At 33.7% G+C, this 26132-nt stretch overlaps 1 protein-coding gene across 7 annotated transcripts in view; it reads left to right on the top strand.

Annotated features, from left to right (window-relative positions):
- The window catches only part of GRIK2 (glutamate ionotropic receptor kainate type subunit 2), a 345199-nt gene that overhangs the window by 282862 nt on the left and 36205 nt on the right, over window positions 1-26132 (top strand). For all 7 annotated transcript variants that reach the window (XM_072926727.1, XM_030267647.4, XM_032747255.3 and 4 more), the window contains one exon: window positions 23806-24031. In XM_072926727.1, coding sequence (XP_072782828.1) covers window positions 23806-24031 — 226 coding nt within the window. The remainder of the gene's footprint in view (window positions 1-23805; window positions 24032-26132) is intronic.

Here is a 26132-nt window from a genome sequence, read left to right on the forward strand (position 1 = left end):
GCAGTGATACTGTAGGGACCAGACACTGTTACCTGCTCCCCAGAGTAGCTCTTTACTAACAGGATATTAAAAGGGTTGCTCAGGTTTTGTTCTGAAAGGGAAAGACCCATGACTGTGAATCAGTATGTATATAATTAGTCCTCTATCAGCATTTATTTGGTTTTGCTACCTGGGTGGGCTCTGCTAATGATGTGAAAACTATATCACTCCTTTTAAGACCAATCAAAGTTTCACATCTGAGTTCAAGACCAAAACTCCTGAGTTCAGTCTCTATTTCTCAAGTAATGTTATTACAAATCAGGCTACTGAATATGTACTTTTTCTTCAGTTTCTGTATTGAACAAAAGGAAGTTATATTTACATACTTCAGTGGCTGATGTTTATATTTGGAATGGTTTATATTTGATTAGCACCTTGAAAATGAAAGCTTTAATTCTGCATTGTTTTCTTCCTTTGTCTGAGGACCCTTCTCATCCAAGACTGTGAGAGGGTTGTTTTTTGCATTGTCTTCTCCAACCTCCTTTCCCCACATTTTTCTTCTAAACAAAGGGTCAGTATCTTCATAATTTATCTGTGAAGGCCTGCAAGGAATCAATGTCTTAGACCAAGGAGAGAGAAGCCAAAATCCTACTGGTTTTGCCTATATGTGCAGAAGAAAAGGCTGAAGGATGTAAGGAAGTTTTCACTGGAGAATTCTCCAGTTCTTACAGCCACAAGAAAATAAAAATACATGTCTGGTCTTTAGGCTAAGAGGTTAGTGTTGTTTTCATTGTCATACATAGGAGCCATTTCTTTTCAGAAATACCTGGAAAAAAATATGTCATTTTCCCCCTGACAAATCTGTGAACGGGGGAGAGTTTACAGATTTTTCTTCATATTTTGGTGGGTCATTTAATTTACTCATCAGTAAAATTAAAACCCAAAATGATGAGGTGAAATAACATTTTTTAAAGAAAGGACCATAGTCAGGCTAAGGTGTTTCATACTTAATTTGTGCCATTGGAGGGAACAGTCCACAATGCTTTAATTTTTTGCATCATTTTATTAGAAATCCCTTGACACTAAATTACAGAAAAGAGGGGAAAAAAACACATGGATGTATATGGAAATATATTATTTCAGACTACTGTAAAATTACATTAGGCAGTGAAAATGGAATCCTCCCACAGTAGTATAAACTCATCTTAACAAATCCTGGAAATGTTATCAGAAAGAGATCACAGTGGTAATATCATAGCTGCTTTTTTCACTTATGTCTCTACAAAATTTCTTTATTCTTCAGTATAGTGTAAAGTCATTCATATTAAACTATAATACCTCCTCACAATAGGCTGACTGTAAGGATTACCCTGGAAATTAAAAATAATGCAGGAATACATGACAGAGAAAAAAATTAAAAACCATGGTAGATTGTTATCAGAAATTATCATAATTCTAGCAGAGATTTAAAAGTTGTTTTAAGACGGGTCATGAGAGCATTTATTGCTGATTTCCTGGAATTTATCTGACTCCTACTAATAGGAGTAATATTGTGTGCTATTTGTCTACAGTAAAGATTTTCCTCCCAATTTTACTGGGGGAAAAAAGCCACCAGACACAACATAAAAAATACTTGATGATTTTTATAAATTCAATAAATTGAAACAGGGAGTCTAACAAAAAATGAGAGTGTGAAAATCTCATCATATAATTATCTTAAAATAATTTTATCAAATAATAAGGTATTTGGAGAAAAGGGAGTCTCCAGTAATAATATTTTAATTTTTATATTTTGAACAATATTTTTTAATACAATTGACATACAAAAATACAGATTGAGAAGTTGTACAGACCTGCTAAATTTTCATTCATGAGCTGTTGGGTAAGTATCCTCATAGTGTCATTTAATTCTGACTGGCAGCTGTTAGGTGTTCACCTCATCTTGTTTCTTCCCTTAGAAAATTGCTCACTTTCAGGTTATTATCTCTCCATACTCTCTGTATCTTTGTACTACTAAGGCAGTCTGGCAGTGTCTGACAGAAGGAAGCTGCAAAATTGGTAGCCTGCAGAGAATGTCTTCACTCAATCTTTCTTGCTGTCTTGCTGCTCCTGCCACTAGAGCTCCTATTCGAAGTAGGGGATGAAGACTTGATCCCAAAGACTTCTATCAGAAGTGTTTGACCTCTCATTAGCTACTGATATCTCATTGGATAAAGTTTCTCTCTCTCTAAATGAATTGTGAACATTTGCTTTGTTTTCAATACATGAGCTTTGTTTTCCCATTTTTGTGGGGCTCATTTATTTTGATTAGGCATCTTATCTGTGCTTGGCCCTGCATGGCAGACAAATTACAACAGCCTTTAGAGGCTTTTTGACAGCTGCCTGTATTTAGAATTGCAAGTGTATTTCTTATACTCCTCTACTTCTCTCTCTCCTCCTGTCCTTGCCATCCTTCTCAGCCCCCAGTCTGCTTCTGATAAACACTATGTCAGGAGTAATGGGAGGGTTATTGTTTAATAGCTGTAAGAGAAGCAAGCAGGAAAATCCCCAGGATGCCCTGCACAATGGTCCTGATTTCACCATGCAAGACCTGATGCAACAGTCAGGACTATGTGGTCATAGAGGTCTTTAAAGAGAAGCTACTATTAAAATGTAACAGAAATTGACATTTTAAGGAAGTTATGTTGTTTTGAAGTCTGTTTGTCACAGAACAAAAATTGTAGATTATTAAGTCCTCAGAGGTTGAAATTCTATTAAATGTGTTTTTTTCTAAAAGACAGTTATTATTTCATAGGCTATAAGCATTCACAGGTTGCACAATGATAAAAAAAATATCACATCAGAGATTCGTCAATTTGTTTTCCAAGATTCAAGCCATGCAATAGCAGAAAACTTGCAGTGTCAAACCCCCTAGCTTGAATGACTCTCTACAATCCATTTATTTTCACTGCATTAAGTTCATGGTAAAAGCAATGAAAGCTGAAATCTGATTAAACTACTGTATTTCATCTTTATTTCCTTTATAAATCTTAGAGACTTAGTAAGATGGGAGAAGAGTCAATAACAATAAAAAAATGCATACATTATGATCTTGATTTATGTCCCTCTGACTTTTTGGATGTTTGTGATTAATCTTCTGCTGGTAATCATATTTTCCTTGATATGTTATTTTTTGCTAGTGTAGAAAGTGACAGTAGGACCAAAATCTTGTGACCAAGTTCTCGGGGTTCATGTAAGAGTTCACAAAATTATAATGGAAATATGATGTTAATTGAAGCGATCAAGTGTTTTGAAAATGATAGTCTATGAATTGGGCTACTCCGATTCTTCTTGATGAATATTAGAGCAAGAATTCTAAGACTATTTTAGTCATAGGTTGTCTATACCAACTTCCAAACAATTGTCTGTCCCATTTAAATATCAGGAGAATTAGTTATTATGAAAAAAAAAATATGTTTGGTTTCTATTTTAGATTCTGTGTCCTGGAACAGAATGCCTAAAATATGTTCGATCTATTTCTTCTTGCTGCATGTTAACACCTGCTGATCTACTGGCTGGATTTAGCACAACACAACAGCTTCCCTCACAGAGACCCCTGTTACCTCAAATTCAGTAGGCAGAAACCCATAATGATATAAATACATCCTGTATGTTATAGTATGTGTGTGAAATTCTTTTCTAAACATACTAGGAAGAGCAGTGAGCTTTAGTGCAATATCTACCTATGCAAATACCTAAATATCTGAATCCTCCCATATGTGTTATGTACTAAAGCACTAAACATCTGATACTCCTGGACTTTCTTCAAACTCTTACCTCTGTTCTCATGTCATCTTCAAGTGACAGAAGTGTTGCGTTACTATGCTTTAAAACTGTGAACATAAAAAAGAGACATAAGAAATTCTCATGGAAGTATACTGTTTATAATAGTGAAGAGTTGATTATTTATTTTTGCCTTTTGATTTGCTTCTGTGCATTGCTTTTGCTGCTACAGCAACAGGGAGTTTCCCTCCTCCATGTTTATTCTGAACAAGTATACCTGAAAGTTTAAAAGGTATCTAAACAATAATAGCAAGGTAAAATATCCCTTACCCAAAACAAACTGAGATCCATAAAACTTATCAAATAGACTTCTGTTAAAGAATAATATTTAACAGAAATCTGAAATACTCGTAGGTATTGGCAGTAAAGAGATAAGTTTTTTCTTTTTGAGGTGAGAAGTGTCTTCACTTGCTTGAGTAATTTTATTATACACTTAAATATTTTAATTTTTTTTGAATTTTTATTAAATAAAATGAACTTCCAGGAAAAGTTTCAAAGTAATACAGCAGCATTTGTTCTGAATGATTTTTCATTTCTCCATAGATCCATACCCATATTATCTCTACTCATCTACTGGTCTTCACCATGACATGACCTCATGATCTAGCAGGAGTTCAGGATTTCAGGCATCCAGATTCCAGCAGTTTGAAGTACTTTGATGCAACAGTCAGGTTTACACCATGCTTCTTTAAAACTATGAATTTGGTTTTATGGAACAAAGTTTATCCTATTATTTGGAACAAATATCTCGGGATGATGCAATATGTATATTTATTTGGCCTAAGGTGGCCAATTTATTCTCAGCTAGTTTTGTTCAGAACAAAAAAAAAGGAGAATCAATCTTATTCTTTAAGTGTTAGGTCTACGCAAACCCACAGGTTTCACTTGTTTTTCTTGCACAACCTTCATTTTTCTAGTAATTTATATTTCATAGAGCTCACCTATGATCTGGTCCATATCATTGATGTTAAAATCAGAGGTGTCTGAAAGGATATCCCGATTTTAGAACTTATTTCTTCTCCTTTTCCTTTCCTTCTATTCTTTCTTCTCTCTTCCACTAAATGCATCAGAAAAATGTAAAGAACTGCCACTCTTGAAAGCTCAAATCTTTAAATGATATCAAACACCAATTTTTCAAGTTGCATTCAGTTTCATCAACATGCCTGCACATATTAGGCTCATGTGGATAGCACACACATAGACAAAATCCCCCTTAATAATTTTTAATCTTTTGAATCATCTCTGCTTATCATTTTGGGAAGTTTGTTGTGAGTTTGTGGGCTTTAAGTTGGGTAACTCTTTGGGGACTCCCCTGGTAGGGTAAACCCTCGTGGAGTAGTTTTGTGTTAGGAACGAGGGATGCTTTGGAATTTTTTTTGTTTGTTTGTTTTTAGCTTTTGTTTATTGTTATTTTATCAAAACTTTAATATACTGTTTGTGCTCAGATTTTTCATGCATGAAAACAGTAAAATGGTTAACAACTTTGTGCTGTAAGGTCTTTAAAAGTTTAATTAAAAACTAAACTACTTAATTAAGAAGTGAACTTAAATTATTTTTTTCTAACTCAATAACTGACCTTTAAAAACTCATAATGTAGATTTTTCTACTTAATTACAAGATACTACTTAAACTTAGGAAGAAAGAGGAAGAAGAAGAGAGAATAAAGGAACTCAAGACAATATTTTATATCCTCTATCTTGAACTAATCTATAACATACTAAAAATCCTAAAACTTAAATTTCTCACTTATGTGACATACTACACTACTCACTACAATCTCTACAATCTATTTCACACTTTTGCTGTTTCTAGTGTACTTTGAGGCTTTGGAAGTTTTCTCTATGAATAAGGGTCAAAGTCAGTGTTTCCTTGGGAGTTAGAGTACCCCAGGGCAGATAGGGGGATATTCCCCTTGCCCTAGGTTCCCAGAGTTTGTCAAATCTGTTTTGGCTCAAAGGTGTTTGTATTTACATGACAATCTAGCTGTTTCTCTTTGTCTTTTTTTTACTAGCTTTGAGAAAGATCCTTTTGTTGTAACATCAAAAGTACTGGGGTGAAATAGATATTGGCTCATAACCAGCAAGCTTTATTTCAGTCAAATCATCAGGGAAAAACTAATATGGTGTTAGGAAAGGTATATTTTTAAATAAAGGGTCAGTAAAAATAATATTCACAATCTAAGAGAATATTTATGTGATAAATTCATAGCCCAGATTAAGTATATTTTCTTGATTAACCTTGTATATTAACTATATGATAAATTTGATCTCTTGCACTTTTAGAAATATCAGATAACCTGAGCAGATTGTGTGGATGTGTTCATGTATATGTATACAGTCTTTATAAATCAGATATCCACATACATGCACATCCAATTTGCTTATAAAGTGATATAGTTTTGTTCCAAATACTCTTCTGATAGACAATTTTATATTCTTTGTCAATGCTTTTCAGGCCACTGTGAGTATACTACTGACACAATTCATATGCATCAATTTTTTTAAATACTATTCTTTTACTATATTTTTAAATTAAACATAATTTCCATAGTCTTTCACTCTTTAATTATTTATTTTCCTTTGCATATTTTATTGTTTTCAATATCATAGTTGAAACCCTGTTTGTACCCCTATTTATAGATTCCATCCACAGAGGTAGTTACCTTGGAAACTGTTTAAAGTGCAACTGTTCTTGAATATTTGTTCTACCAAATCACAACTTCCTTTCCTCTTCCATCTTTTGCTCCACAAATCTTGGTACTGGTGAGAAGACTTATCCAGCTTATTTCTAACTATAACTTCCTTTCTTAGCAACTCAAGGTCACACTGTACAGTAGATGTCTCCTCAGTTTTGGGTAGTCATTAAATGTCTACTATATAAACTTTTCTGCTGATGACTGCTATTATCAACAAAGCTGGACAGTGATAATAGGTCTAATGAAAAACTTTCTTCGGAGACCAGAAGTAGTTACTGCTTCCTTTTCTCATACACTCCCCTTTACTGGGATGTGGAAAAAAACCATAGTGAGAATGGTGAATAAAATTATTTACTTAATAACAATTATTATTTTGAGAATGATAGAATAGTGTAAATTAAGTAATTTGAAATTTCTCAGGATCAGAATTCTCATAATACAGGTACAAGGTTGTAGCTTCTTATCCTCATCTGGTCTTGAATGAGATAGCTCTATTGAAATTATTAGTGTCTCAAAATTAGTGCATTGGTTCTGTCTTGATGTCTGTCTGCTTTTCTGTCATATTTGACCTATCTCAAAAATCCTGACAAAAATAGAGAAGCTTATATTTTATACTGAGAGTGGTAGGCAACTGGGAAGATGTTTATGAACACAGATAAACAAAGAGAATTACTTTTTTTTTGTTAGAGTAAGGCTCAAATTGGATATGCAAATGAGAACTTCGCCTGTGTAACCTTACTTTTATAAGGAAATTAAATTTATAGCATTCTCTAAATATTTATGCATTATTTATAAGCAATGACATAAGCTCTTAAGCTTCATCAAGAACATAAGAAATGTCCTTTTTATTTTAATACAAGTAAATTGGTCCTGAGTGCTTACTGTTTTGGGGGATCATCGTATTCCTTATTGGCTCTCCCTTTCCACCACTTAGCTCATCATGTTAAATTTGGATAAAGGAAAAATTTAAACTCTCTTCTGTGAAGAACAAACTGTGCTATGTCAGTATTTTTTCCAGAATAGATTGCATCTTGATCTAGTTAGAACACCTATAGCTTTCTAGCCACAGGTCATGCACTTGAAAGGATAATGAAGAGTTTATTTCTAAAGACTTTTCAAAGGAAATGGTTTCAACCCTTCCAGATCACCTCTCTTGCAGATGACCTCTCTCTTGCAGATCATTGCAGATGTATAAGGAGATACTAATTCCTGCATACCTTTGAGAAGTGGGCAGAAATATTAATGGACAAAATGTGATTTGGCTAGTTCAACATAGCAGACAGAACATGTCTGAAAATCTTTGAACGTAAGTGTTCATATTGTAGAGATTCACTGGAATTAGTATCCATCGAATACTAAGAATTATATTGTACAGCTGCAATATCTTCCACTGAAAAAATTTTTATTCTCTTCAAGGTCCAAAATACCTAACTTTCCCTAACTCTTTCATAAAATATAGAAGGCTCTAGAGAAGCTGTGACATAGAGAGACTATTTGTTAAAACTAATTATCTAGTCTACTTAAATTCAGTATTCCATCTACGATCTGTAAGAAATACATTATAAAAATAAAAACACACAGAAATATGGGGGTTTTATGTATAAACACACAAAAACAAAAGAGCAAGGGGTGCATCTATATCTGTGTATAAAGATATATGGACTGATATACTGTTCCAAAGGGCTAAGGATTGGCTAAGTTAGGGATTTGGAAGTTGGTAGGAGTAATGGAATACCATCATAAGACAGAAGGAAGTGCTTAACATCCAAATTAAGTGAGTTTGTCTATGATTTTATGCTCTTTTTAAAACTATTTTTAGACTTAACCTCTTCTTTAATAAGAATAAATAGTGATTATGGGGGTCAAGTACCTCTTTACATGAATTTTATTAGTGACTATAAAGTTGGAGTGTTGGCAGGGAGACATAAAAAAAGGGAAAATGAGGATTTTTACTTAATGTCAATGACATTCTGAAAATAAGTAAAGTTTTAAAGGTAGGAGTAAGGCTTTGTCCTGGATCTTCAGAAAGGATTTTATGCATGACAACATCGTATTGATTGGCACTTTAATCTGTTCTTTTTTTTCTTTGAAATATTTTAGATTTCAAAACATGATCCTCACACTTGGTTTCTGACAGAGGCAAAATCTTAATTGTCATGGATGGGCTATTTAGGAGAAAATGCAAACCAAACAAAATATTCTGTTCAGACAAATTGAAACACGACATAAACACAGCTTCATTTAATTTTATTTATTTATTTATTTATTTATTTAAATAAATAAATTTTGTCTTAAAATTAAGCTTAAATTTATTAAAAAAAATATTAAGATAATCTCACCCTTCAAATCAAACAAGCAAACAAAAATATCCTTGAGATATCTTTAGAAGAGTAATATACTTTTTAGTTCAGGGTTTTTTTGAACAGAAATGTTGACCAGATTGATTTTTCTCCAAGAACTTTTGAGAGTTCAAATACTACAGAAAAAAAATCCATTAAGTACTATTCAAACTGAACATATAAACTTGATAACTTAGAAAGCATTTTCCATCTGTAGACATTAACACCAAGGATGCTTCAGAAAAATATGTCATAGATGATTCTTTAAGAAAAAACACCTTCCAAATCTATATGAACTTAGGCAGATGGACACTACTACTTCAGCCTAGTCTTTCTTCGATTGTTCAGATAGCATAAATTATTACATTGCTTAGAAGAGAGTAGAAGTGAGTTCAAAGTCAGATTGGACAGATCTTTGAGCAACCTGAACTAGTAAAAGAAGTCCCTATCCAGGGCAGGTAGGTTGAACTAGAATGTCCCTTAGAATTCTTAGAATGTCCCTTCCAGCCTAAACCCTTCTATGAATCAATATGAATACTTTTATCAATCCATTATAAAGTTTTAACCAATTTGCACCATGGAGTCATGACTTTTAGGCTAGTCATATAGTTTAGTTCTAGACCTGGCAGTGTTACAATCATGGTTGAACTAGATGTGCCTTAGAAAATATATCATTTTCAACCTAAATGATTCCATAATTCTCTGATTATATGACATAATTTACTAATATCAATTTGCTAATACTAATTAGTTTCTTTATTGAATACATCTTTTTAATAAATTACTGAAACATTTAGTATAACATAGAAACATACTGCAAGTGGAGTAAGCATATTCCAGAAAGACTAGTAGAAATTTTACCTTGAGTGTTATCTCAGAGGGTTCGTAATATTTATATTTGAGTGTTCACAAAAAAATATATCTTTTATTTCTCACTGATGTTTATTTGTGACCATTGCTTGGACTTAATTCCAAACTAGTCAACTCAGTCTGGAGTTCTGTTAATGATCTCTGATCTAGGTGTATGTTTTTCATATTCCACAATTGGAAAATAAAATTGTCCACCAAATACAATTTATCACAGATTTAGAATACTTATGGAAATTTCATTTTTGAGTGTCTACATAAACTTTACATGTTGAGTATGTTATATACAATGTTTGAAATATGTAATCTATTCCGTTTTTTGGGACAATAATTTTAAAGGGAAAACATTTCTGGAAATGTCTGGAAGTTTATTTTTCTCTCAGAAAATCAAGATCCTGTGACATCAAAAAAACAAGCATAAATTAATTTATTTAGACACAAGTATTTAAAGGACGGTAGCTATAGTTTCATTTTCTGAGGGATTATTAGAATCCAGAGAAGTAAATAAATACAACACTTGCAAAATGCTTAGGCAGGATTTTTAAAAATTGAGATGGTTTTATTGAGCTGGTGTATTTTATATCCATTGATGTGTTCGCTTTGCTAGTTTTATTATCTTTCCAAGCATTGCATATTTGTTCTAATGGATGATAAAAGCAAAGAAGTAGACTTATAACCTGTAAATTGGTCTAAGAGAGCTGGGTAGACAGTAAGAAATAGCTCAAGCATTGTCTTCAAGGAGTTCAAAAGGTTGATCCTAAAGACAAGTAAATGCATGCATGAGCTTGTATTAGTTCCTTCTCCATCATTTGAAATTTCAAGTAAATGGGCTGCCCTGAAATCGAGAAGAAAAGGTACTGCACTGCAGCTATGGCATTTGGTATTGCTTAGATAAAGCTTGTTTAAAGGGAGAGAAAATAAGATTGCCTTAAGCCTCTTGTCAGCTTCCAGTCTGAAGTAAATTCATACATAAAAAAAAAAGACTCAAAGGAAATAAAAAAAACTGAAAGTGAAAAAATAAGCTGGTTAAAGCAAACATTTAACATATCTCTTCTCTAGGCATTAATCATACTATATGGGAGTGAGGGTCAAAAGAATTGAGGCAAACAAGGAGCATTTTGGTGCAGGCAAATGGAAAAAAAGCCAGCTAAGCTAGTGATTTAAAACATATTGAAATTTTTAAAGTGAGGCATAAAGGTCACAAAATCAGGTTCAGATTGATAAGGCACAGTGGGAAAGTTTTAATGAATTCTCAGTAAATGTTTTTAAGACAAGAACTCCAGACTTGAATATTGAGATAACAATGAGGTTTTTTATCTTATCAGTTGGAAGGGAGTTAGGAAAAAATCTAGCAAAAGATCAAACAGAATTATGAAAACTTGGTTTTGAACAAAGAAGCTGAGCTAAGACTGATTTTACTAACTACTACAGAAAAATAAAAGGGTTCTTAAATTATTTACTTTTACTCCTTTATTGGAGGCAGCAGGCATGCTGTTTTGTCTTTTCAAAATGCTAGCAATCTGTAAACAGCAGAGGAGGTGGAATTAAAATACAAAATAGAGTCTAAATCCAAGTCATTGTACCTAGCAAAGAAAACAGTGGAGTAATAGAGGGAAATGGAGATAAGCGTTAACATTTTTTACTTGAATATATAGACAAAAAGGTTATATAAAAAAGATGGGATGGTCATTTGGCTTGTTCAGCCTGAAAAAGAGGAGACTGAGGATATACCTCATTTCAGTTACAACTTCCTCATGAAGGGAAATTGAGAGGCAGGCACTGATCTCTCCTCATTGGTCACCAGTGACAGAACCTGAAGTAATGGCCTGAAGCTGTGTGAGGGGAGGTTTAGGTAAATCTTCTTCACCCAAAGAATGGGTGAAGAAACCACTGGGAGTGGTTTCCTAGGGGAGTGGACACAGCACCAAACAAACCTGTCAGAGTCCAAGTGTTTGGACAATGCTCTTAGGCACATGGTGTGAATCTAGGAGTAATCTTGAGCAAGACCAGGAGCTGGACTTCAATGGAAGAAATTTATTGAACTGTATTAAGGGAACAGTGATTGCATTAATAAAACATAACAATTTGTGTCTCCCTTCCCTTACCAGCTTCAGTGTCAGCACTACTCCTCTTGGAATAGATGAGCCATTTCAAATTTTTTGCTGTCTTTAACCCATGTTAGACATTTTTAAAAGACTATGACTTTATGCTGGTTTTGGTTGGTTTTCTTTGCTGTAGCTGGTATGGGACTGTGTTTTGGGTTTGAACTGAAAATAGTGTTGATAACACAAGAACATTTTTGTTACTGCTGAGCAGCGCTTGACCAGAGCAAAGGCCTTTTCTGCTTTTCACCCTACTCCACCGGTGAATAGGCTGGGGGTGCAGAAACAGCTGGGAGGGGACAGAGCAAGGACAGCTGACCCTAACAGACTAAAGAGATATTCCACACCACATGGCATCATGCTCTGCATATAAAGCTGGGAGGAAGCAGGAAGAAGGAAGCAGGGCCACAGTGTTTGGAGTGATGGTGTTTGTCTTCCAAGTAATGGGTACACATGATGGAACTCTGCATTTTTGGGGATGGCTGAACATCTGCCTGCCCGTGGGGAGTGGTGAATGAGTTCCTTGTGCTTTGCTTGTGCACACAGCTTTTGCTTTACCTGCTAAACTGTCTTTGACTAAACTTATGAATTTTCTCACTCCTACTTACAAGTCCCATAAGGATAATAGTTGATTACAAACAAACCCAGAAATATCATGCTGTATGGTTTGGCAACCCTAGAGTAAATAGAGTAAATAAGCAAGTTACTGGGATTTCTTTATCCTTATATTTAGCTCAAAATGAGGAAATCAAATAGACAGTAATCAGAATGTAAAGAAAATATAATAATTATGTGACTGTGGTTTGTATATAATTTTTTTTGGTGTTTCTTTAGACATAGTAATTGCCTTCTTACATTTTTGTGTTTAAAGTAAAAACACTGCAAGGGATAAAGTTAGCTATAGAATATATTTTCTTGGAAAAAAACAATCATAGCATTATGGCAAATACTGTCATGATCTGAATAGAAAGCGTGGGCTAATTGATAGATGCTATCACATCTGTCATGATGAACATGAATATACTTTTCCCAGAGATCTTCAGTAAGTTGTCACCTTACAAAAGGGTTCAGTGCAACTTTGTCATATAAACACAAACCAGAATCAAATTATAAGAATATATATGGAATTAATAAGATTGAAATACCTGTCCCCTTGAGAAATGACATTGATTGCTCAGTGTTAATACATTCTACTGAAGTTAGCTATTGCTAAGATGAAATCATAAAAGTTGATTCAGGTCTTATGACAAATTCAAATTTGTTTATGGATATTTACACCTTAGAGCAGGTAAGATTTCCTTATTAATTTATTAGTTGACAGAAAATGTCTCACTTATCTGCAGTTATTTATTTATTTTAAAATGAACAAGGGTATATCTGTCCAACTGCTCATTAGAAAAACCTTTCATATTAATTAGTACATTTTAAACAAGCTCAACAGACGACCGATATTCAAGATAAATATGAAAATATTTACTTACTTGCCCAAGCAATTTAATCCACTTTGTTGTGTTTGAAATTGTTTGTATTGTCACTGCTTTGTCTGCTTTTTTTCATGGCATATGCAGGGAAATCATGTTTGTGGTGTTGCTAAAATACATTTTCCAACACAATGGCTTTCAAACTCATAGGTGATATCTTTAACCCGAACTGTGAGTAGTGAAGGGGTCAACCAAAGGGTCACACAAAATAATATAGTCATGATAACACACTGACAGTGGTATCAGTTATGTACTAAAATACAATCACAAACACTATTAGTGCAACTGTTCGTTTTTGTCAAACTATATGGGAACTAGATGTAGTGGGAGAAGTAATATGGTATACAATGCTGAATGAATTAAATGAGTTTTTTGTGCTTTCTCTCTATTTTTGTTTTCATTGTCTTTTTTTCAGTCTTATATAATACATGTGAACAGCAAAGCGTTGAGTCAATCACCACTAAAGTTGTTAGCTTTTAAAATTGAAATTTAATATGTATTTACTTATTGTTTATTGGAGGTTTCTAAAATGGTTGCTCATAAATTAGTTTCCATAAAATTCCCTAGAATGGAATTTTCTCAAATATTTCAATTAAAACAAAATAAGGAACTAAGTCAAACACTGCAGTCCCAGTTGTTATTATTGGAAACTGCTCAGCAAGATAATTTGGTAGCATCTTGAAAAGGCTGGCTTGTTTTCGTAAGCAGATTAGCAGAGATAATAATATAAATTTAGCTAAATTCAACTTAATGAATTCTCAAACTACATCAGAAATTGTGTTTCCCATTAGCTGTTTACTAGATGAATAGCAGAATTACTTTTCTGTCCAACTGATCAATTTACTGACAGTTTAACAGGGGAAACAGAATGAGGCACAGCTACACCTAGCGATTCCATGAAGGAAATATCTAGAACCCTTGGCAGTTGGATAATCACAGAATTATTGCATGATTTGGACTAGAATAGCATTAAACATCATCTAGTTCCAATTCCCTTATGATCATTAACAGTAACTTTTCTAGGAGTTATCACATACCATCCCACACAATTTTTTTCCGATGGCAAACATTTCCACTAGACCACATCAGTACATTTCAAATATCTGTTCCTTCTCTGGACTGTATTTCAGAACTTGGATGTCAAAAGCCACAGAGTAATTATTTCAAGCCATGTTTGAAATGCTCAATTATTGATAAAACCTTCTGCTTTTCCCCCAACATGCATAGATTATAAAATGTAGTTGCTTTTACCATGTGCAGCTATAAATACATCAATGTTCAATGAAGATTGCACATGAGAGTGCTACTCAAAATGATGCTTTTTTCTCCTGAAGACTGGTTCTGCAGTGTTCAGTTACATATTAAGGCATTTGTAAGAGCAATAATTAAGTAATTGGCACAGATTTAGCTGGAGAAATCTTAGAATAATCTATGACTGAGTGTTGGTGTTTTATTTAACATTAACATGACTGATTAAAATCACTGGGTGGTCAAACAAGCTGGTAATTTGTTTTCACATTTTCATTCATTGGAAATCTTTATTGCTGCTAATTTTGAGCAATTCTTCTGAAAAGAATTCAAATAGAGAAGTTAATAATGCTGGAAAGAGATTTCTTTCCCCCTGTTTTGCCATACAGTTGCTCTGCCTGTTCCCAATTATATATAAAGCAGAGTCTTGGTAGAGCTTGATCTTCAAAAGCTATGCTATAATACCTTTCTCTGTTGAACTGCATTTTTACTGCCTGGACTCAATTACTACAGATGTCCAAACTGCAGGATGCAAGTAAACACACTAATTGTATTTTCCTCTAACTTTTGATATGTTATATGGTTTTATCATCAATGCAATTTTCTCCGTCAACTTCTGGTAAGTTAGAAAGGGGCTCTATATATCAGCACTAAAAAGTACTCAAAAACTACATCTTATAGATCTGTTGTTGTCTGTGTTTTCTGTACAGATCATTAACTGAAAACATTCATTTAGTTGAGTAGATGAATTCTTCATGATGTATTCATCAGAAACTAGTCTGCCTGAAAAGTTCCTCTGTCTTTTACTGTATCTTTTAATTTCAGACCTTTTAGATTATTTTTTAAAATTCTTCTTATTGTTGGAGGGAATCAGCTCCTTAACTGTTATGTTGCTTATCTTCTCAAGTATGTTTAGGAAACTAAAGGTGTTTAAAGATAAAACTGCCAGAATTATTCCAAGATCTGACAGATTTGCTAACACCACTCCTCTACACCTTTGATAAAAACCACATATGGCATCAATCCTGTTTGCCTGAATTAACTCCAATTTTCTAATCACCAAGGTCAGAAAAGTATAGAGAAAGACTCAGCTGTTAGCACATATGGTCCAATGTAGCTGGTAATTTACTTTGTGTAATAAAAAAGTACAGAATGTTAAACCCAAATCCCATTGCAAAATACTCAGTCGTGGTTTATGATAATGTACAGACTGCAAATATTTTACATGAGCTATTTCGTGAAGAACTACTGAAAATTATTGGCCATTTTGGATGTAGAGATTTTTTATGTTTGTCAACAGAAATGATAGGTGAACTTATTGGGAGAAAAAAACCCAACAATCTGTCTGTGCAATGAGGCTCATTTTGATGATCATCATTACAAGCAATAGTTAATGCCAATTCTATTGCTTGAGTGGTGCCATTAGGAAAAACACGACAGTGGAAATTCCATTAAGTTTTTGAAACCTGTGAAGACAATGAAACAGTATTTATTTTTAACTATGGGGTTTTTTGGGAAAAAAATAAAATCAATAATAATGGGTTTTCTATCTCTTCTGCTCATTCAAAGATATCTTTGACCAAAGAAATGCTGAGTTTGGCTTCTAATGTTTATAAGAAAGAAGAAAGCCAAAGAAGTTTATATCCAGCCTCAACACAGCAATGTTTGAGCATAGCACATAATACTTGTGCTTTGAATATTGCACAAGCATCTCTCATGCAGGTATCGATGCTGTGAGAATACATTTGTTGAAATGTGGCATTGTGACAATTGTTGCTCTATTGGAGGTAATATTTAAAGTAATATTTGTGACCTTCATGCATAGTTCCAATGATAACACTATGCAGGCAGTGCTTTTGGAAAATGAGAGTGTTTTCAGATACAGTGCAAATGAAGTGTGGAATTCTGTACGTGCAACTTATATCCCAAAACAGGCAGAGTGAGCAGAAATAAGTTTGGCTTTAGAAACATCCAGAATACAGGATATGCTCTAGAAACAGACTAAGTTTTATTAAATTCTTTTTCCTATTTATAAAGGAAGAAACCTGTAGAAGCATGAGATATATGACACTTGTCATCTTCCACAGTATTTTATTAGAACTCTTGTGATGTTAGTTATTATTCAGTAGAAGACTATATATCATTCTGTATAAAAGGCAAGAAAGTCTGAAATCCATTAGTGATTTTGGAGCTATGAAGTCTTTACCTATTTCCAGGTTAAAGCTGATAGCAAAAACTTATTTCAATAGCATTAAAGTTTGGGGGTTTTAACCATAGGTTACTTGAAATATTTAACATTTGTTCAAAATCTTTGTGTTTTGAAACAAAAAGTCAGCACAATCAAGGCAGGCGTGAAAATCTCTTTCTCTGAGCATTATATTTTTCATTCCTTGTAGCTCTATTCTTGGTAGAAACACCTTTCCTCTTTTCATTTGTGCTCTATGGACCATAAAAACTGCCATTATGGAGGAGAGAACGCTGTATGCATTACTTTTATTGTTTTTATGCTGACACAACAAAATCTAAATTGTCTGGTTCACTTAGGGGTTTTCAGGCCTCAGTGGTTCTGAAAAAAGTAGAAAGATAATACTCTGAGGCCAGAGGGTTGCAGTGAATGAGACCAGGATGAAAAAATAGTTTCTTTTTCCTTTTTCTGTGATGACTTAGAAGAAGCTAGTCTATTAATTCTAGGAGACAAATAGAGAAAAAATATTGCATTAAAGAGATTGATATTTATAACTACTTGCTAAATTGTTAAAAAATTAGATGATACACAGACGCTCACTTCAATTAAGTTTATCTGTTGGGTGATAGAGGATAGCTAAGCTGATTTAAGGCTGCACTGTGCATGGCATTGTATTATCCTGTAGTGGGATCAGGTGCAGATATGCAGTTAAGACCAAATTGCATATTACACATAACTCAGCTATGTCAACATCAGTAATTATAACACTTTAGTTGCCTCAGAAAAGCACTTTTGGAGTATAGAATTAGCTAAGACTTTTGAGAAACTAGAAATTGTTTTGGTCATTACAACAAATTTAAATGTAGCATTTAAAACAAATTATCTTCAACAAGACGTGAAGTGCTCAGTAAAAGCCAAAAATTAAGTGTATAAAGCTAAAAAATAATAATTAGTGTTATTTTTATTCTGATTTCTGTATTTATCATTATTTCCTTATATTACTTATATTCGTATATTACGATTTAGTTCAGAAGTCCCAGTAATAGATCATTGTTGTCCACTTCAGAAACATTGAGTTGTTTAGAGAAAACAGTACCTGTTCCAAAGAATTCAGTTTCATATTAAGAACTGGGGGAGGTGGATCACAGATATGCATTACAGAAACAATAAATTATATGAAGTACACAACAGAAAAAACTCATCACTGGTCATTGATAGGTATTTAAACAGTAACAATCAGCCTTTAAAAATTTCCATTTGGTAAGACTACAGGCAGGTAAACTATTTGTTTCTGTACAATTTATTTTCATTTATTCTACTGTTCAAATTCTTTCGGATAGCCTTGTCTTTGAGTTTTGCTGTATTTTTAATACTTCAGGAGAATTACAGGATAACTTAGGCTGTTTGTTCTCTCAGTTTTAAGCTTGTCATACTATGTATGATTTTAAGTCATTAATAAATTTTCTTGATCTCTCTATTAATGGTACTAATCCTCTGTGGTCTAAAATACTGGAGACATATCAAGATGTTTTAGAACATCTATGAGCAGTAAGAGGATTGACTATAACATTTGTTTCACCTAAATTTGACATATAACCTTCTTATGTTTTGAAAAATATCTGGAGCTACATTAGTGCTTCTGCCATTATTAAGAACATTAGAAAATGTATTTTCAAGTTTATTTTGCAGCTGTGTAGATTTAGGTTATATGTCAAAACAAAACTTCAAACTTACAAAGAAGAATAAGGAATGAATAAAATAGCTTACTATATGAACAGTTAAGTTTGGATTCCTGTACTTGTGTTCAGGATTTCCAAAGGGTCACGTATGAAAAAATTGGGATGAGGCTACTTGAGTTTCAGAGGAATGAAAAGGAAAAAAAGACAGGAAAACACACTCCTCTGGATAATAATCTGCTTGCCTTTGGCTTGATGTATGAACCACATAAATTCACAATGCTTTTGGGATTTGTTCGGTTTGTTTCTTTTAGCTTTTTTTTTTTTTTTCCTGAAACCAAGAAATTATATATTTTGTTTTGTTTTCTTGAAATTGCTCAAGGTCAAAATTTGAAGCCTCCGGAAACTCATTAAGTACTGTACATAAGTTCATACTGATAAAGAATCAAAGAAATCAATGAGAACTCAGAGTTTGAAGGGATCTCTAGAGGACTCTCACTCTTGTTAGAGGATATCTGCTTTTCTAATTGAAACCATGGTGCAAGATTAACTTTTTCAGGGTGCATGGTGCTAGAATAATTTGTTCAACGTTACATTAGGCTGTCTCAAATATTTCCGGTGCATTGATTATACGATTTCTTTGAGCTACATGTTCCAATATATAGTTTTTCTCATAGTGAAGAATTTTTTCTTATATACTCAGAGAATTTCCCATTAGCAGTGCTGGTTATTGCCTCTTATGCTGTCCCCACACATCCTAATGAAGAGAGTACCTCCAGACTTTTCTCTAACATTCTCTTTAGGTAACGGAAGAAGGTGATTAGATTCTCTGTAAGCCTTCCATTCTAGGGACAGCACCACTTTATATAATAATCTTGCTTTGTAAGTTAAGATCTCCAATCTTCTGATCACTTTGGTGGTCACTGTCTAATTTTACCATTTCTTTGAACTCAGAAAATGAAAGGGCATCCTTGGTGTGGCTTGAAAAATGTCAAATATTGTGGATTAATCCCTTCCCTTGTTCTGGGCTTGGCTGTAGTCTGCTGATATTACCTGTAGTCTGCTTTCCTGCTGCAGAGATGGGCTGCTTACTTATGTTCTGCTAGCCATACATTTCCTGTAATACTAATTTCCAAACTTTTTGTGACTTACCTGCATGGTAGCTCTTTCTTCTAGTATTTCTACCTCTCCTCTCTGTTTCATGTCATACACAAACTTGATGAGGGAGCTTTCAGTACCATTTTCCCAACTGCTTGTGAAGATACTGAGTAGTATCAGGTCTAGGACTGACCCTTGAGGTAGTCAAATCTTGACAAGATGCTAATCTGGCTTGAGATGTTAACTACCACTTTGCCATTTCTCTACCTGTGGCTGCTCAATCTGTCCAGTTTTTATCCTTCCAGGTTGTCATCAAAGATGTTTTGAGAGACCATGTTGTACACCTCGATAAGGCTCAAACATATTGGCTTTTTTTTTGAAATCTCTCTTCATATGTCATTCTTTTTGTCAGTACAAATGAGTAAGTGATGAGCTTGGTGAGGTCATTCAGAAGTGACATTTCATAGTTTGCCCATTACATGAGGTCAGAATGAATGGGCATTTTACCTGTAACTTTAAAAAAATCCATGACTCAACTTTAAGAAAAGTGACTTGTGTCTACTAAACATGCAATGCACAGGAAAACAAAAGTCATAAAGCTGTTATACTTAGTGTCATAAATAGAAAATAGTGTTGTAGGATTGGGAATATGTGGGGTTTTTTCCTCACTTAATGATTCTGATGATTTAATTCTCATGTGGTGGAGAGTGCTCACATAAAATATATCAGAACTGGGTTTGTTGACTTTTTTATTTTTGTCTCAAAATTGTATCTTAATTACCTTCAATCTTTCCTTAGTTACTACAGACTCTTTTGAGTTTAAATATTGCATGGTGAAAGCAAAGCTGAAGCATTTTCTCTGCTACCTAAATGCTTTTAGAAGCCAGGAAAGAAGTTGTAAGCTATCATTAAAAGTCTCCATTAATGGATCTGTAATTTTTCTTTCATAGAGAAGTGTCAGAATTAGCCTGGCATATTTTTACTGTGAATTTATCCACTCTTGACTTGTATTATGAAGTCTGCTTCCATGTACTTTGATCCTTGTTTATTCTGTCATATTTTCAACATTCTGATATTTTTCTAACCTTGTGCTTCAGAGTCCTGCTGCTCAGATATTTCTTTCCAAACCAGTGCTCTAGGATGGAGCAGTAAGTAACACATTACTGACAATGACTCATTCTGTTTCCAGACTCATATTTATACATAGCATTAGCTATGACTAACTTAGAGCCTTTGCCGTGGTTCCATTTGTGGTCCCTGACAAGCACAGTTCTCTTCCAAAGATGTTTAATTCATGAACGATGAGTATGACACTGACAGTATCCTCTGAATGTCATTGTGAGAGCTAACATTTTATGCATCAGGTTCGATGTTGAGATGAGTTTCTAGATTTGCTTAATCTTTGCATTTCCAGCTTTCCTATTAGTTCTCTTTTTCCTTCCAGTGAAATTCAAGGCATAGGCAGTTTTCTTACGTCTTCACCATTCCTGTGGGAACACAAGAACAGTAAATCATGTCACCACAAGTTATCTTATATAAACATCATTTCCGGTTGATTTCAAGTTAGGTTGGATTTCCCGACAGTGATTTCCAGTTAGATGAAACAATATGGTGAACTAACCCAGATAAAATAATACACTTCATTGATGGAGCATATAGGTTGATTAACCAGATTGATTTGCACACAGTGAAAGAAGGTGGAAACATAATGTAAAATTGCAGCATCTGCTACTAACAGTATGAGTGATACAGTCCTAACCACAGGAATGTTGCAGTGTCTTTATCTTTAATTCAATGTCAAATGGGCCCCTGATGCTTTTCATTGTTCTGACTTCTTGATTTTCATCAATGAGTCTGCTGGGTATTTTAGCAAACACAGGACAACTATTTGTGGTTATGTTGTCCTAAATCAAATGAAAAAGGTTTTTTTAATTTGAGATTTAAAAAAAAAAAAATCTCTTGTGAATTAAAAAAAATCCCAAAACCAAACACAGGGCTCAAAAGTAGAATGGCTTTATTCCCTGGCATAATTTCATCTTTTAGAGCTAGAAGAAAGTAGTGCAAAAGCATTCACTTTTTGTGCACTTTCTGTCATCCTTGTCAACTTTACAGTGGTGAGCCATGTGCACTGGTATTCTAGGTTTTGTGTTCTCTTCTTCATTAATCATGTGTAGACTATATTAATGTTTTAATTTCATTTTAATTATTACAGTAAATGAGCTGTCCTATGCAGGAGCTTTCTCTGATTTTCTTAATGACTTCTTTCCTTTTCTTTTCAATAGTAGCAGTGGATTCATTCTAGCTGATTAAAACAGACATAATATGAACACTCTGTCCTTTAAAGGATATTGTATTTTTTTCACATGTTCTAATGATTGAGTAGAAAGCAACCATTCCCCTTGCAAATATTTTTTTATCCTGGAGTTAATTTTTTTCTCAACAACAACAAAAAAAATACATATGTATTGCAATCCTTTTGTTGTTGTTGTTGTATCTCATTTGGCTTTTTCTTACCTCCCCCCAACATGCATCGGCATCTAAGCATTTGTTAAAATTGTTTTCTCTGCCAATGTTTTATATTTATCAGATTATTTATAGTAGATAAAAAATTTACTGGTGTAAAGATTGTATGATAAAAGAATTAAAGAAGTGTTTTTGATAAAATTTTACAAATATTGAAAAACATTTATTTCCTCCCTGCCTGTATTATATATTAAATAAGAATCCTACAGAGCTGATATGCATTTCTTGAAGTAAATTATGCTACAATGCTATATTAGATGCTTGCAAGAGTTATTTGATTAAAAAACCGCAAAACAAACATTATGAGGAGAGGCCCTGTCTGTTCGGTCATCTCTATTCTATGTGTTCACAGAATATTCTGAAGAGAAATGCTTTCCTCTTTCGTTGTTACTAAAATCTTTTGCAATCAGGCCCAGATTATGTTCAGTACAATAACCATGTGCAAAATTCAGAGCCTTATAAGTCTTCAGTTTTGTTAGCATTGACACTAGACTTAGTTCAAATGCTTAATTTGTTAAGTCTCCAGGCATAGTGAAAGAACTCTTGGATTATATTTCAGAAAGGGGACAAAATAAACCCTTTTTTCTAAATAAATATTCTTTTTATTCCACATACACTCCTAATTCAATTTTGGGTGAGAATTTCTGGCTGCCAATCATCTGAACTTCAGAAATGTTTGTAGTGTCAATCTTTCTTTAGTATTTCTTCCAGATCTGATGGCAGGAATATGTTTAAGTGTGACATAAAAAGAGGAAAGACACCTTAAAAGGTCTGATAATACTAGTGTTTACGTGGTATTTCTACATTTTATTTACAAGACAAAATTTAAAATTGCAGAACATTTTCTGATACATCTTGAGTTTGCAGTGTTATTAAACAGATCAGACAAATGTGGTATAAAATGTTCAGTATTTCTAATACTTCAGTTTATTCAGTCATTATGATCTCTTAAGCACCGTGTTTTATAAAAATGAGAGAAGGTAATTACCTTCTTTTTAAACCAACTCAGGTGAAAAAAAGGAAGCAACTCCTCTGTAGTTTCACAGCATCAATTTCTTCCAAACTACTGACTCCTTTGTCCCAAATTACTGACTCCCTTCCTACCACAACAGTTCTTTTTATTCTGGAAATATTAAATCAGAAAGCACATATTAATTTTTAGGACTTCAGTAGTTAATTTCTGTAAGGCAAGCTAGCTTTATTATGACCTGAGAGTGATATTATCTCTCACCTAAAATCTTTCTCCAAGTATTTTTGTCATGTACAACAGATAAAATGTTGTCTGCCCTCTCCTTCACAACTGTTTTCTCCATACACTGCCATGTGTGAGAGCTTTGGTTACTTCAGATTGCCATGCTATGCATTAGGTTTTCAGAACTGTTCAGCTGAGTGATTGAAATAACAGAAAAATTTCACTTGTGCCAGAATCCACAGATTTCCCTACAAAACTTAACAAGAGAGTTTTTTATCTTTGCTAGAGTGAAATACTTAATAGTTTTCCACTAATCTGAAGTACTTGTAGGTCTTCCTCCTGCATAAAAACATAGAAACAATAAAACCAGATCAACAACAGATATTTCACAATGGACAATATGTCCAGTTGTTTATTTTAAATGGAGAAGATGAGAAGTACAAATGAGATGAACTACACCAATATCCTTATAAAATTGCCTTGGTAAAACCTGACATAGTAAAATCTGAGAAGAGAGCAATGCGCAAACTGAGAATTTACTTTCGCTCATATAAGCTTATCATTCTTACTCATATTGCGTTTAATATTTGTCTTTCAGAAATCCAAAATCTCCACTTATGACAAGATGTGGGCCTTCATGAGCAGCAGGAGGCAGTCAGTACTTGTCAAAAGTAATGAAGAAGGTATCCAACGCGTGCTTACCTCTGATTATGCATTTCTAATGGAGTCGACAACCATTGAATTTGTCACACAGAGGAACTGTAACCTAACACAGATTGGAGGCCTGATAGACTCCAAAGGTTATGGCGTTGGAACTCCCATGGGTAGGTGATATGTCAACCACTTGTTCCCTGTTCATTAATCTTAGTTGCTGCAGCAGCATAGGAAACATCCCATACATTGCTAGCATTTACCTTTGTCTTAATTTTCTCAACCAGACACAATACATATTTTGTCAAAGTTTATGGATTTTATTGCATTTTTCAAAAAGGAAACAGTTGTTGCTTTATAAATAGTTGTATATTTTCATATGATAAATTTGTCTTACATGGTTTCTTCCATATGTTCAACAGCAACAGTACTGTTCACAGTACTTTATTTTATAAAGAAAAAGTTTTAAATATGCTGATGTCTGTGTTTAGAGAATGAAGTCCTGGTGGTGGAAGGCTTTCATTAGCAAGTGGGGCTGAGTCTTTAAAATGTGAGGGCTAATCACTGAGATTGCTAAAAGAGGAGGAAAATATTCCAAAATGTGCCACAGACAAAACAAATACTGATTGACCCTTATGGAATATAGGTTTGCATATTGGCTTAGAAATTCCAATCTTTAAATATTTTCTAGGTCAGCTGCTTTTTGCTAAGTACAAAACTATAGTTGCAAGACTAAAAGCCAACTACCGGTATTAACTTGGTTGTAGCTTGGCTCCTAGAATCACAGAAAGGGATTCAGCAAGAACTGATTACCCACTGAGTGTAATGATTTTTTTAAGAATATGAGGTGAAGATCCAGATTTAGATTTCAGGATAGATGGGAATAAAAATGGTGTCACACAAAGACTACAAGTACCCCACAATGATTCTACTTAATGTTATAAGGTAGTTTTACTGACCTATTTCTCAGGCAAATATTTATTTAAACTTCATTCTGAACAAGAATTTATAATTTTGTTATTGATGTGGATATGTTTTTATTTTTTCTCAGGTAGGTCTTAGGTGTGGTACTGTTTTTATCTGTGTTAATAACATATGTTAAATCATTGCAATGGGAAAGTTATGCCCAGTACTATAATTCAAGCACATGGAAAGGCATTTTAAGAAATAAAGCTTACCTCTTTATCTTGGATAAAGAGGTACCTAGTATTATCAAATACAGATTACCCTTTATATTGGATATATTTACTGCTACTTCAATAACATCTTTGAAATTTTCATTATTTCAGTAATTTTCTATGTAATGGACATATGCTGAAGAAGTTATGATTCTGTTCACTTTGTCTTTGAACAGTTAGTTGTTAGGAATCTAGTTTTGATTCACACCAATTTTTCCACCCTGTTCTATTGTGGCTCTCATATTGCTGAATATATTCTATAGATGTGCAAGTGACGGAATGGACTGTACTTCAGTCCTGCTGGTCTTTTCAGCATCTTATTTTTGTTATTTATAAACCTTTTTGTTATTTTGAGGTTAAAATCCACTTTCACTTTAGGTTTAGTATAGAAAAAAACAAATCTTCAAGATAGTTTATAATCTTTGAATGATCTGCATGCAAACTTGTGAAGCATCTGAGGCATGCCCCAGAAATTTAAGTGAACATTGAAATGCCAAACTGTAGGAATCAGAGAGACCAAAACTCTCTAGAAATTGTTCTGTTTATGTGTAAGTTGGAGAAGCATCATAAACACCAGAGAAAACAGCTTTAAAACAATGATAAATCCAGGAACAGAATTCTGGAGTTTAAATTTAAGGGAAGAAATATTGAACGTAAAGAGGAAAGGAAGATGAGTAAACTGCCTGTTGGTCTTTGTTCCCTACTTTACACGGGGACAGAATGCACTATTTCTTCATTAACTTTGAGTCATATCAGAGATGTTATTCAGCTCTTATTCATCCACAAGATTCCAAGTAACAGCAAATTGTCTGTGTCAAGAGAAATAATACTGTTGTTCAAGGGGATAGGTGAGCTGACAGTTGTCTTGAATCAAGATGAAACAAATAGAGGACATACCTGCAGGAATCAGCAGTCACCAAAGGAGGAAAAATAAGAGCTGAATAGAGTTTTAAACTTAACAAAAGCAGTTGAAGGAAGATCTGAAAAAAAGATGACAGCTTCAGAAGAGGAAATAGAACAGAATTTAAAATAAGATGTAAAGTAAAATTTTGCACAAAAGAAATGAAGGTAGAACAAAACATCATCTAGGGCTTTC

The sequence above is a fragment of the Taeniopygia guttata genome, chromosome 3 (assembly GCF_048771995.1).
Source record: "Taeniopygia guttata chromosome 3, bTaeGut7.mat, whole genome shotgun sequence".
In the NCBI taxonomy this organism is placed as follows: domain Eukaryota; kingdom Metazoa; phylum Chordata; class Aves; order Passeriformes; family Estrildidae; genus Taeniopygia; species Taeniopygia guttata.